Source organism: Anolis sagrei, chromosome 4, assembly GCF_037176765.1.
Source record: "Anolis sagrei isolate rAnoSag1 chromosome 4, rAnoSag1.mat, whole genome shotgun sequence".
Taxonomy (NCBI): Eukaryota; Metazoa; Chordata; class Lepidosauria; order Squamata; family Dactyloidae; genus Anolis; species Anolis sagrei.
The window spans coordinates 194,493,268-194,507,829 of record NC_090024.1 but is presented as its reverse complement, the minus strand read 5'-3'; the positions used below and the strand labels follow the sequence as shown (position 1 = coordinate 194,507,829).

Below are 14,562 nucleotides of genomic sequence, written 5' to 3'. Positions count from 1 at the left end.
CTTAGGTCATATATTGTGTTATAAGCATATCAATTATTTAACGCTAGGTGGTGATAAAGAGACAAATGTCTTGAGAGAAAAACAACAGGATTCATGTCACTTTCAGGCCACCAGAGAATGATTCTGGCTGGCAGTCTCTGAAGGAGAAGAAAATTGGGACATGATTTTTCACTTGTGCAGAAGGAAACAGACTGGCAAAGAAAGTATCAAAACAAGTATACTGGCTCTTCATATACAATCAGTTATAATGTGGTTTCAATTGTTCTAAAATAAATTTGCATTACAGAGTGGTTTTGCTACTTTTTAACATACAGTGTAAGCCACTTTTTGTTCAATATGGGAGGAAAGCAAGCTACAAATGCAATAAAATAAAGGCACTGCATCTAAATTAAAGGTGGAAAGAATATGAAAAATATATTCTAACAATGATAAAAAAACTAAGCTTTTTTAGTGTCAGGAAATCCTGACAAGGAGACGCCAGGAATGATGAAAACCTTTGCAGTTTGGGACTTATTCTGCACAAAATTTCTTGCACAAAAACAATACTTTCTCTACAGGAAAGAGCATTCCTATCTCTTTTGTAGAAAGTGGTATTTTCTATGTAAATACACACACATACATGTGCACAAAAACTGTGCAAAGAATATGTCCTAAAGTGCAAATAGCCTCCAAAAACTGCTCAATTTTCAAATTCTTTCTCACAGTGGGGAAAACTGCATAGAGTGCTCATTGCTTTCTTAGAGAATGAAATTAGTGAATAACTACATCCCTAATCTCTATACTACATACCTATACTAGGATGATTTTAAGCTTGCCTGAATGTTAAAATTTTATGTATGCCTTATGTTTAATGATTTTAATTGATTTTAAGTTCAAAGTTATATGTAGTAAAGGTAAAGGTTTTCCGCTGACATTAAGTCCAGTCATGACTGACTCTGGGGGTTTGTGCTCATTTCCATTTCTAAGCTGAAGAGCCAGCGTTGTCCATAGACACCTCAAAGGTCATGTGGCCAGCATGATTTCATGGAGCGCTGTTACCTTCCTGCCAGAGCAGTACCTATTGATCTACTCACATTTGCATGTTTTTGAACTACTAGATTGGCAGAAGCTGGGACTAACTGCAGGAGCTCATGCCACTCCCTGGAATCGAGCCTGCTACCTTTTGGTCAGCAAGTTCAGCAGCTCAGAGCTTAAACTACTGTGCCACTGGGGGGTCCTTATATGTATAGTTATATGTAGTAATTAGTTATTAGGATTTCTTTGTGTACTTCAATGTATGTTGGCATTGAATTTTTGCCATTAGTATGTTGTAAACCGCTTTGAGTCCCCCCAGGGGTGAGAAAGGCAGTATATAAATACAGTAAATAAATAAATAAATAAATAAATAAATAATCTCCAGCAACAGAGAAGTGAAACATTAATTAAATTACATTTAGGCTCAAGATTTCAGATGTTTTCCCTCATCACAACTCATAGTATAATGGTGGGGGGAAGGATCTAAGCAAACTGCTACCCACAGTGTTCACTTTATGACTTCTACAGACAGGAGCTGCAGAGAGATGGAAAACTAGGACCACCCCTTTTAAATCTGCTTTTGCCAAAGCAACATTATGATCAATAGAATACACGTTATTTGAAGTGTGTTCTTAACATGTAATTTGACATTTCTCATGCTCTTTTGCCTGCAGGTAAGTCTTGCTGTTTCAAAAGTATGCACCTGTGATGTTATTGTTTACTAGGCTCACTTGGTCTCCTATCATACTTCTGAATGTACTCAAGACTGCAGTGAAATTTCATGTTCAATACATCAACATATTGTATGATCTCAACATAGAAAAAGCAACTGTTTTCTTTTTATGACATCAGCTGAGACAGGAGTTGTACCCAAGCCCCTTCAAGGACACAGCCAAAGTTTATTGGCCTCTCAGCTCATAGAGACTGCTAAATTGAAACACACCTTACAGTTTAGCAGCCTATGGGTATCATATATTTCACTGGAACTACAGGGTCAAACATGCAAAGACTATACAAACATGTAACAAATTGAACTATAGGGGAGAAGATAATGGAATGGAAAAAGCATAGCTGAACAGTGGGAACGTTGTACAAGAAAGTAACTGTAATTGTGAAAAACCCATTATATGTATTAGACTTTTTGTGGAAACATAACAAGGGGAGAGGGAAAAAGCAAAGGGGGCTCAATGTGACTGAACAAAGATAACGGCGCTACATTTTTGTGTTTAAAGAGGACATACATTTTTAATTTATGAGCTTATTAATATTTATTGGACAGTTGGTTCAACTGCATATATTTTATTCAAGATACAGGAAAAACTAGCACAGGTAAATGGGAAACCCTTAGCTATAATGTTTCTTTCTTTTTTCCATCAGTTCGTGTTAGAAAAAAAATAACACTACTTTCTGAACATTATAGTTATCAAATAAATTCGAATTACTGAACAGGTGACACTTCCAGAGAAGTGTATCTGTGTAGTTTTTCTCTCCAGGTTTAGGTCACTTGAACATGGCAATTCTCATGCAATAATACAATGAGTTGTACGGAGTTGTATTTTCTTGGCTTTTGTCAAAGAATAGTACTCACAAGTGATGCCCGCCGAGACATTCTGGTTAGAGGCTTAGACATCTCTGGACTTTCCCTCTCCAGCTTCTGGAGGAACTCTGGGGGAAGGCGAATATCCATGGACAGAGAGAGGCGCTTGCTGACATCCTGTGGAGAAGAGCAGCAGAGGGTCACTTTTTAAACACAATGACCAGATGCAAAAGACAAAAGGTCTACTGTACCTGAAAGAATTCCACAAAACAGGAATAATTTTAACACGAAATACACCATCTGGAATCCCCCCCCCCCTTTCTGCCCCTATCCATTTAATTAAAGGAGTGCGAGTTCTGTCCTCTTTTGCATCTAGACAGCCTACTCTTAAACTTCCAAAATGTTAACTAGAGGCATTCAGAAGTTACAACCGAAACAACATTTTTTAAAATTTGGTTAGATGTCAGTAATTTGTAATATTGTCACAATTGCATATACGCAATGATATATTATTATTATTTACCTCTTATAACACATTCTATTGATTACATTTTATCCTTTACAGTTCTATAAATCTATTACCTGTTCGAACACATCTCCCTCTTTGAACCATCATGGAGCTTAAGATCTTCTGGGGAGGCCCTACTCTCAGTCCCACCACCATCGCAGGCACTACTGATGAGGGTCAGAGCTGGCCTTCTCAGTGGTGGCCCCTCAGCTGTGGAACTCCCTCTCTAGTGGAATTAGATCGCCTCTTCCCTCCTGTCATTTCATAAACAAGTGAAAACTTAGCTTTGGGAGCAAGCATTTGGCTCAGCATAATTATTTGTGCAATACAGCTGGAATTAGCTTTGGATTGATGAATATGATCTGGCTTTGGATCTATGCACAATGCTTGTCTAATGTTTACATATGTTGTTTTAAATTGTTGTTAATTGCTTTATATTGTTATTGTTGTTTGGGCATGGAATAATGCCACTCATGTAAGCCACCCTGAGTTCCCTTCAGGGTCAGAAGGGTGGGATACAAATAAATAAATATATAAAATTACTTATACCTATCAATTTCCCCCCTCCCTTTCTTCCTCCCTCTGGAACAATTATGACTCTACTCATTGATTTATATTATTTGTTTGATTCTGATGAATTTTTGGTTCAGTTCCTTATATTTCCCTTTCCCTTTCACTCAGCCCAAATGATCTCCGCATCATTTTTAACCTCTTAATTTTGTTGGACTGTTGGAGAATTTTACACTGAATGGTGAGATCTTTCTGAACAAAGGAGAGACACAATCAAAGGCAAATGCAAGATTGTAATTCTTTCTTATAATTTTGCAAATTAGTATCCAGGTCAATTCCAAACAGAGTCAAATTTTGGTTCTGGCAAATGCATTCAAGCATTTGGTATGACTTAATTTCCTCTTGGGTAGTGTTGGGGTACATCTTTGTCTGGGGGCAATGCCTTTGGTCTTTCTATCTCCTAGTCCAAAAGTGTATAGAAAACAGTTAATAGCTCTCACTATGTGAGAACATGACATTTCTAAAGACATTATGTTGTCTATAATTAGCCCACAAGTCTGAAAATAGAAAAGGAAATGGCGTTCAAAAACTAAGTCCACAATCTTAAAAGGTCACCCGCCTCTACTTTCACAACCTGTCACTAGGGTAACTACAAATTCCTTGTGGTCATATAACAAATATCCTTGAAACAGCCATTCATGCAATTATACCAAACCACTTTTTATCAGAAGAAAAAACTCTTTATTTAATGAAGCATTCACATTTTGAAGAATTAAATAAATCAATCTGTTCAAGGATAGAGCACCAAAATATAGATCTTTTCAGGGATTAAAAAAAAAAAAAAAAGGAAGAGGCATACGAAGACCCACAATAAGATGCCACATTTTAGCTATTTCTTTCCTGAGTTTAATTGAACATTAATACTTAAAGTTAGATTGTTTTAGTCAATCTTCATTCGTAAATTGCCTATGTATGTTTATTAGGGCTGGGCGGTTTCGTTTCGTAATTTTGTAATTCGTTAAAAATTCGTTATTTTTTTTTGGTTACGAAGCGATAACGAACCATTCAGGAGCATCTAAAAAACGAAACGAATTTTCCAATTCGTTTCGTAATTGCTTCGTATTCGTTTCGTATTCGTTTCGAAATCGTTTCGTTATTATTTCCGCATGTCTGGGGCAAGTTTTATAGCTGTTGTTTGTTTAATCAGTGAAAAAAAATTATAAATATCACACCAACAGTCAACAACAGAGGGAGAGGGAAGCTTCAGAAGTTCCCCCTGTCCCATATGGAGGTTTTTTAGCGTATTGCGCGGGACAGGGCTCAAAAGCAGAACCCTTCACTGTTAACATTTTAATATTAACAGTGGACCCTACAACAGTACATCAATTTCTGTTTCTGGAGACTTTCAAGAGAGGTAATTCATCCTTTTGCGGTAAGAAAAAGGGCAGTATAGGGAGCCACAGCTGGGCTCTATTCTTGATTATACAAGCTTAGCATCCCTGATCTGGAATCCTGAAATCCTAAATATTCCAAAATTGTTCACATGGGTAGCTGAGATAGCGACACCATATCTTTCTGATAGTTCAATGCACTCAAACTTTGTTGCACTTAAACATTATTTTGAAATATTGTACAGTATGTATATAAGGTATGCAGAGAACAAAATGAATTTTGTATTCTGATTTGCGGCACATTTCTAAAACATCTCATTATGTAAATACAGGCAGTCCTCGAGTTACAAACATTTGACTTACAATGAGTCATAGTTAAGAACGGAACTGAGACAACAGGAATTAAAAACGTCTACCCTAGGAAGGGAAACACAATCCTGGAAGAGTTATCATGGGGAAAATGTGTCTCCACTGAAGCTTTCTCACCAATTCTTTTTTCAAATCCAATTATCACAGGGACAGATAATTCTGAAATCTTCTGAAAAATGGCACAGACAGCAAACACCACAGGGGTATTAACCCTTCCCTATACCATAAAAGCTAAGAACAAACCTACAGAACATAACTTGTAGACTGCCTGTATATGCAAATATAGATCTCCCCCCCCCCCCCCACACACACACAATCTGAAATTCAAAATGTTTCTGGTGTCAGGCATTTCAAACAACAGATATTCATCTTGTACCATCCAACATTGAACACAAATCCCTTTCACTTTATAGCTGCACATTACCTCCATAGAAAACCGCCGTTGGTTGCCATTTCGGTAATGCACTTCCATTTGGGACTGGCCTTCCACAGGTGAAAAAGAGCTAGGCTGTGTCTTGATATCCTTGTTCAGATGACCCAGGTTCAGATGTCCTTGTGCTATATCTGATGAGAAAAGAACAACATATTGCAAAAGTCCAGATGACTGTATAGACTGGCAGCATTTCAGATAAGCAGAGGTTGTAAGAGACATTAACAAAAAGCAATTTCATTATTTAATCAATAATCTACAAACCATATTCTATAGTCATAACTTGCAAAACAAAACCTTCCAGGGCTGTAAACCAAAATTCACACCCATGCAAAATGTTCTTGGATTTTAACGAGCCTCTTGACTTTGGTCTCCCATTATCAGAGAACAGAGCAGCTCTGTGAGCCAGATGGAGAAACCCTTGCAAGCCATTTTAGGCCTCTGAGCTGCATCTCCTCTCCCTTGCCGAGGAGTCCAATGAAGTGCATTTCACTGGACACAGAGTGAAAATAAACCCCTCTAATGTCAGTGCAGGATTCTGAATAAACATGCACAGGGACAGGCTATAACTTATTTAATTATTAATCTATGCTATCCGGAACACTTTAGACCATTAATATATGTTTGGTGTAGTACTGTAAATAATTTAGGAACTTGGAGGAAAACTGGATATAGTTTAACTGAGAAGGTGGCTTTTATTTGTTACACACCAGCATGCATAGTGATGTTGCAACGGACAGGTGTGTACCATTTGAATTACCTACTGCCATTTTTCTTGGTTCCTAACTGCAGCTCATAAAGGACAAACAAAGGATAGCATCAGTTGTCTAAAACATGATATCATTTACTGATGGTACTGAGCCATAGAAAAATAAGTATATGCAATGCACAGCAAATAGAGGTGTAGCATTTTATATAAAGGTACCTTTGGCCTGCATAGGGAGAACACTAAGAAATAATATTATAGTCATTTTTAAACATTTGAAGAGCTATCATAGAGGATGGAGCAAGCTAGTTTTCTGCTACTACCAGATACTAGGACATGAACCAATGGATTCGAATTACATGAAAAAAGAGAGTGTTGGAGCCTCCTTCATTGGAAATCTTGAAGTGGGGATTGAACTACAGGGCTCTTATGCTCCCTTTCTGGTCTATGATTTCCTAATACATTAAAAACTAATAAATTAAAAAGGTATCTAGGTGATTCTTTCTGGCTGCAGTGCTACTGTGTGGGCCTCAACATACTAAGCCCAGGTTAGAATGTTACATTGGTGTCAAGATCATAACTATGACACACTGGAATATTGGTGACTCATGCCTAATATTTTTAGTAATGGTTGTTGAAATGCCCATTTTCAAGACTTTCCTAATGATCAATGTACTTCCACATACGTTCAGTTTGTTTTCTGGATAGTTTGGAGAACTTGATCATTAGAAAGGATCACTTTGAGGTACATTAATATTTCATTACAACTGGGGGGGGGGGGGGTAGGCTTGCTTTGGAACCCATATCCCCATGCAATGCACAAAAATACTGTCTAGATAGCAATCATGATTGTGCAACCACAGCGAATAGGAGGCAACCATAGCCAATACTTAGGGAAATGGTCTAGTTTAACTGACCATTTCTGAACTCATAACTGAACTCTGCTGACCTCTAGATATTGTTGCACTACAACTTTCAGAATTCTTCACTATTGGCTCTGCTAACTCTGCTGATGGGAGTGGCCCACCCCAGATGATGCTGTTGATTTCTATCCCCCTCATCTCTCCAAAAAGAGACCCAAAGAAGCCAACACTAAAACAATAGTATATACATAGTACCTATGTTATTTTCTGATTATAACAACAGGATGTTATCACGTCATTGAGATATGCATACCAAAGGTCCCCGATGCTACTTGAGGGCCACAGTCAAGCATTTCAGGGTCTACAAACAATACATTCTGCCAATAACCTGTTCCACTGGTTGCACCCTTCAGTGAAATGATTATCTAAGAAGTTTAAGTGATTTTTTTTTTGTGAAATGTCGGTACTGAAGTGTTGTTGAGCAATACACGGAAAATAAAATCTGAGGAAAGCAAGTTCACAGCCCTCCTGTGTGCATACCTACCAATCTCTGCCCCATGACTCTATGTTCTGCCATTAAACCTGACAGGGCTGCAATTACTGACTGGTTGCTAGGAGGCTTTGGAACAGGAAGCCCCCAGACAGATGTACAGTGTTTTGATATACAGCAAAACACTCTGCAAGTGCAGGGGAGGTCATCCATATACCCATGAAATAAAATTCTGAGAATTTACGCAGACACTGTTTCCTGGAGAAACCTGCATACAAATGAACTGCTTGCTAATTATCAGCTTTCCAAACAGAGCCCATGCCACTTAATAATAACTGAGCCCTAACTCCACGCCCATTCCTGGATCCATAGGGCACATACTGGAGGCTATTATAAAGAACACAAAAGATAGATGCAGAGGCATAAAATACCAATCAAACAAGACAGAATTTGACAGTGTGAACTCACTGCATAAGCTAGTTTCAGAGGGGGGGGGGGGGGAGAGAGATGTTGTTCCTGCTGAAAAAAATCTGACAAGAAACAAATGTAGGCAATTTCCAAGTAAACTGTGAAATAACAGTAGAAGCTAATGTGGTAGAACAATCCTAATAGTAATGTTCCTAGGGTTTTGAAAAAAATATTTTACTAATATTAGAAGCTACCTACAAGATTGAAGTGTGGGTCTGGCTGCCACTACCCACTTGTCATTGGTGGCCATTCTACTCCATTACTGCTATTGGAAGTCTTGCTAAAAAACTTTCTTGCCCTGAAAGGATGGAAGAATAAACACGATTATTACAATTTCTTCCTTCCTTAAACCCATTCCTCTACTCTTGTACATTATAAACATGAGGAACAAAGAATGGGGAGTAGGTGGATTTGCAGTGCCCCCAAAGGTCCTCTGGTGGATAATGAAGACCAAGAGTTCCCATTCCACTGAAAGGACTGATTTTTAAAAATAACTTGAAGAGCCTTTCTGGTTAAAAGAAAAGTAGAAGACATACTCACTCAGCCTTAACTACTTGATAAGGTTGTTGTGAGGATGAAGTAGTGAAGAGAGGAGGCATACACACAACTTAAAGTTCACTCGGGAAAAGACAGAAGTTAAACATAATAAATAACCTAATCAGTACAGTCAATCTTCCATATTCATGGATCCTGCATCCACACATTCAACCATTGATGTCTTGAAAACAGTCCTAAGAAGAGGGGGGCAGAAATCTACAAAGTAAACCTTAGAATCAGAAAATCATAAAGTTGGAAGAGACCTCCTGGGCCATGCAGTCCAACCCCTTTCTGCCAAGAAGCAGGAAAATCACATTCAAAGAACCCCAACAGAAAGCCATCCAGCTTCTGTTTAACAGCCTCCAAAGAAGGAGCTCCCACCACACCCAAGGGCATAGAGTTCCACTGCTGAACAGCTCTCACATTTAGGAAGTTCTTCCTAATGTTCAGGTGCCATCTCCTTTCCTGTAGGTTGAAGCCATTTTTCTGCATTTTAGTCTCCAGGGCAGCAGAAAAGAAGCTTGCTCCCTCCTCCCTATTGCTTCCCCTCACATATTTATACATGGCCCTCATCATGTCTCCTCTCAGCCTTCTCTTCTGCAGGCTAAACATGCCCAGTTCTTTAAGGCGCTCCTCACAGGTCTTGTTCTCCAGACCTTTAATCATTTTAGTCACTCTCCTCTGGAACACATACCAGCTTGTCAACATCTCCCTTCAATTGTGGTGCCCAGAATTGGACACAGTATTCCAGGTGTGGTCTGACCAATTTACACCACTGCATGAGTATCAATGGGACTTGAGTATCAATGGATATTTGTCTCTACATGGAACCAAACTCCAGCAGATACCTAGGACCCACTGTAGTTTGCAACTGCATTCTTTAATTGCTTGTTGTTGTTCATTCGTTCAGTCGTCTCCGACTCTTCGTGACCTCATGGACCAGCCTACGCCAGAGCTCCCTGTCGGCCGTTACCACCCCCAGCTCCCTCCCCTTAATTGCTATCCTGTATGTAAAACATATTACTTTTTTAATATATGTTTTTATTGTCGACACAGGTGGAATAATATCACAATCCATCACCATTTCTGAATACATATCAAAAATTATTTTCATAGTGTTCTTATCCTTACCGATTCCACCTTTATTTCCCACTTGTGTCTATTGATTTTACACCCCTCCCCCCCCCACTTTTTAAATCAAATGCAACACCTTCAACTCCGATGAGGTACAAAGCAGTCAAGTATCTAAGACATGTATCCAGCTGGTTTCTAGTTCTGGATCCAGATGCTGAAAAAGGCGGCCTACTAGGTTTTGCATTTGATAGCAACCAGAATCTTTGTTGATGCTATTCAGAGATACAATGCTACTTTCCCCTTGAGCTGTAGATTTTGAAACCAGACTTTCATCACAAAAAATTCCAGAGAATCAGCCTGCTGCAGCAAAAACAAAAGGTGGCACATGACACTTTTGCTGTTTTAAAGCAAAATGCTCTTTATATTTTACAGTTCACTCGTGAAAGTGAAAGATGTAAGCTTAGAAAAGTGTGCTTGACCTTCTTATCCTACAGGACAGAGGATTTTAGCAATATTATCTTCACAATATTAACAACATAATATTAAAACAACAGGAGCTATTTCTATTGTTCTTATAGTCACAATACAACAAAATTGACAAATTAAATGAATTCAGGTGGGAATTCAGGTGGGAATTCAGGTGGGTAGAAAGGTAGCTTCAATCAAAAGCCACAAACTAGAACTCTTTCTTTATCAAACCCCTTTGACGGCTGCATCTGCTCTGTTTGTTACATTGAACACACACAAAAAATGTAATACGCGAGTATAAAAAGGCCAAATATCAGCAGGTGGACTTTTGAGCAAACTAAAATGCAATGCCTATCTGTCCAAGTCATGTCTCTCTCAGTCTCACCCACTGAAAGCCTGGTTTACTGCTGGCAATCCCACCAGCTGAGAACTACCTCCCATGGTAAACATGGATTCAACACTGTTGATTTCAATGTATTTGGACAGTTATCCAATTTGCCCACTAAGTAATGAATTGGTGCATACTACACAGATCAAAACAGCAGGCTCTCTGGGTGAAACATCTTAGGGATCAAAAGTTGGCAGGGAGGGGAGCTAAGTAGATTCAAGTTTTTTTTATTTCATCCCTAATCTAAATGAATTGCAGAAGTACTTTGTATTTTTTTTAAAAAAACACAACACAAACTTTCATGTGAAAAAAAAGTCAGTAAATCCAGAACTGACACGCTAAAGCAGAACAACAAGTTGTTAAGTCATTGAGTGTTTGGTATGGAATGAACCCCAGCTTCACACACTATTTTGTAACAGACTCCATTTTTTTTAAAAAAAGAAAATTCATTATTAGGGATTAGGCAAGAAGAAAGAAAAGAAATTAGAGGCATACCATAAAACCTATGGTGTGCCCCCATTTAACGGACTCTGGAATTCTTGTTGCCCCACCTCAGAATGGATATCTGAAAATGTAGAAAGTGCAAACAAGAAAGGGGTTTATTGCTTAGAAAAGATTCACTAGCTCACCGAAGAAGCAAAACGTCAAGTCAAACTGCTGTAGAGCAGTAACCTTACTTACTAGGTGTTTATACCCAAACTGCCTTGGCTGGGAGATTTAATAGGGATAAAGGCAATATCTGGGCACATATAGAAGGAATTTTGATTCTGCTCCACTTTTCATGTGAATTACAATCAGGTCCTCAGACTCACAGCATAATGAGGCTGCATACAATATCAAAGCAAAATTAAAAGGGAAATTGCAGGCATTGCTGCTGCCTTTGACAAGACTCACTCCTTTTATAAATATATTTAAACATTGCATCTGCCAAAACAAGCTTTGATCTCCTGGGGAAACAGGCCAGAAACTCGCTTTGCTTTGCTTAAGCCACAACTTTTTCATTACTTTGTTAAGTGTTAACATATCTGCTCGACTCTAAAATCCGCAGCTCTAGAAGGATCTGTTTATTTTATGGCTTGTTTTTTCCATCAATCATGTCTTGGGCTCCAAGAATCCTGATCGATGAAAAAATACGCCTTGTTCTGCCCCCATGCTATCTTAACTACTTGGAAGGTGAACTGTGTGCGCAAGGAATAGATCGGAGACTATATAGTTGAATCAAACAGGAGTTTACTAACTCATAAGAATTTTAGACTTTCCCTCTTCCCGAGTCTCACTCACTATCAAGTCTTTATGAGGAGAAGTAAAGTCTGTGAGAGATATACACAGTTCTAGCCAAACTGAGGCTCTTGAATCTTTATTTCTTCTTATTGTCTCTTTTATGTACGGTGTTCAACTGTCTCTAAGATGCTCTCAATATTTAACTCTGACTGGACTTAAATACAGCTCTGACTGGACTTGAATATAGCTCTGAGTGGGTGTGTTATTTTGTAGACCTTCCAGCCTTTGTCTCTCTTCACTTTCCAGTGACAAAAAGGCTGACTCTTATAAGACCCCGACGTGCCTTGCCTGAGATTCCGCACCTGAGAGGATTCCTCAAATGCAAAAGGCTGTCTAGACTGATCCCCCAGAAACTGTACATAAAATATTAATCCCTCTAACTAAAAAGAGCTTAACTAGGGGTAAATAGTGAGGGTTTCATGGGGCACCACCACCCCTTACAAATACTATGTTTAATATTTGCAGGCCAGCTTGAATTAAAAAAATGCAATTTACCTCTACTGCTCTTTTTGTGGAAAAAGAAACAGACAGAAACAAAAAGCAATCATCAGTGCCTAAGAAAAACAAAGTTATGAAAATATTAAGGACTTGCCTGTGCACTTGCTGACATTTTGTAGAGAGGAAGATGAAGATGAAATACATTTTATAAATTCAATGCTAGTTACACTAGAATTTGGCTCTAATTTTTAGGAGAGCCCAGAGGTTTCTGGCAGCTGTAAATCAGAAGCAGGCAGATGACATTTCTAGCTCTTCCATATGGCATTGAGGCAGACAGAATTTCCACAAGGATGGAAAAGCTTCAAGTACTTGTTACAGAAACTCTCGAGGACTCTTTGTAAATGCCCTTTCCAGAATTTGAAGACAGACTGCACCAGATCTAAAGGTGACATTGCCTGGAAGTCGCTGTTCTCACTTAGGGAATTATTTGTTTTTCCGCTTGTACTTCTGGGATTCTCAGTGCATGCCTTCTCATTCCTTGTGCTCCAAGTGAGGTTAGCAGAGAGAAAGAGAGCAAGAGCAAAAGCAGAGCATAGTGAAATCTGATATAATCTTCATCTTCAAATTCTGGTTGGGGTTTAATTATGCTAAACTATGGTTGCAGCCTATGTTTGGTGGTGAATGGTAGAATGAAGAATGGTGCCTTGTCTGTGCTCCCTGAAATCAGAGTTTATAAACTGCCCTGAGCAAAGAGGACTAGTAACATTCAATACAGTCAAATATCCTCCACATTCACTGGCGGTAAAACACAGGACCCAGTGAAAATGAAAAAACTTGAATAAAGAAATTGCCAGTTTTTTACCTGCTATTTTTCTTAACTTTCTGGGAATTTCAATGTCTTCCAGCATGAGTCTATGGTTGAATTCCACTGAAAGCCGACCATAGAATTGTTACTGAGGACTAAGATTTCTAGAAAGTTGTTTCTTCTAGAAATCTCTATTTTCTCCAGCATGACCGGAGAAAGTTGATCACAGAATTACACTGGAAGACCTAGAGATTCCTAGAGAGAACATTTCAATAAAATCAATAAATGTCAAAACTATAATCTGGATGGAGAACTGTAGATGTGATCTGGATAAGAGAAAACGTCTTAAGGTATTGAAAAAAAGGAGAGATGATTTTATTCTTGAAAATAGTCCCAGGCATTTGAGCCTGGAAATATTTTTATGGCTTTCTCCTAATCCTATGATCTGTTGTAGAAATTTTATGATAAGGATGTCCTTGATGCATATTGAAAAAAACTAGAATAGCATCATGCTCAGCCTCTTAGTTTGTAAACTATCAGATATCAAGAATAAACTTTGGAGAGACTCTTTTTAGAATCCATGCAAGTTGGTTTTAAAGTGGTAATGCAGGTATTATTTTGTTCCCATACACTTTATTTTACTCAGTATGAATTTAAAGATTATGACAATTTATATGTAATTTGATGTAAGATACATGCACATATAATTGATTTGGTAAATTATATTATATTTAATATCCTGCCCTTTTCACCCGAGGGTAGCTCACAACAATGGCATGTCATTTATCTTTTGTTATAATTACTGTTATCTAAGCATTGATTGCTTTTCTTTTAACAACAGCCCTGAAGAAAGCCATTAAAAGTATTTCTGGGCCAATAGGCAGTGGGACTTTATCAAGCATAAAATCATCTTTTTCTTTACATCCTAAGACACTGTATCTTTTCCATATTGTAATCTACACCAATGGAGTTGAGTGCAGCGTGGATTTCTCATCTTGCAGTGAGAAAGGTGAGCTCTACCCAACTCGGATCGCAAGCCACTGTTCCCTAGGCAAGTTTACAAATAAACAAATAAACTCCATCAGAAATGGCCAGTAGCTGAAATAAGACAGTAATATGAAATAATAAAACCCTCTTTATTGAAGAATAGATCTTTAAAAACATCAATTCAACATTCCAGTTTTTCTGAGACTTAATATTAGCTGAAAATTTTCATAACTTTATTTTGTACAGGTCTGCTTTTCAACTTGCCAATTATATTCCCAAGCATCTAGCTGTTTTCTTG

The 14,562-nt window shown here is 38.2% G+C and overlaps 1 protein-coding gene across 6 annotated transcripts in view; it reads right to left on the bottom strand.

Annotated features, from left to right (window-relative positions):
- The window catches only part of CDK18 (cyclin dependent kinase 18), a 101,159-nt gene that overhangs the window by 18,738 nt on the left and 67,859 nt on the right, over window positions 1-14,562 (bottom strand). For 4 of the 6 annotated variants that reach the window (XM_060772906.2, XM_060772907.2, XM_067468052.1 and 1 more), the window contains 2 exons: window positions 5,754-5,893; window positions 2,603-2,728 (listed from right to left, as the gene is read on the bottom strand). In XM_060772906.2, the coding sequence (XP_060628889.2) occupies window positions 2,603-2,728; window positions 5,754-5,893 (266 nt within the window). Of the gene's footprint in view, window positions 1-2,602; window positions 2,729-5,753; window positions 5,894-6,023; window positions 6,255-11,248; window positions 11,319-14,562 lie in introns of those variants that run through there. The other 2 variants (XM_060772909.2, XM_060772910.2) reach the window with 2 other exon arrangements.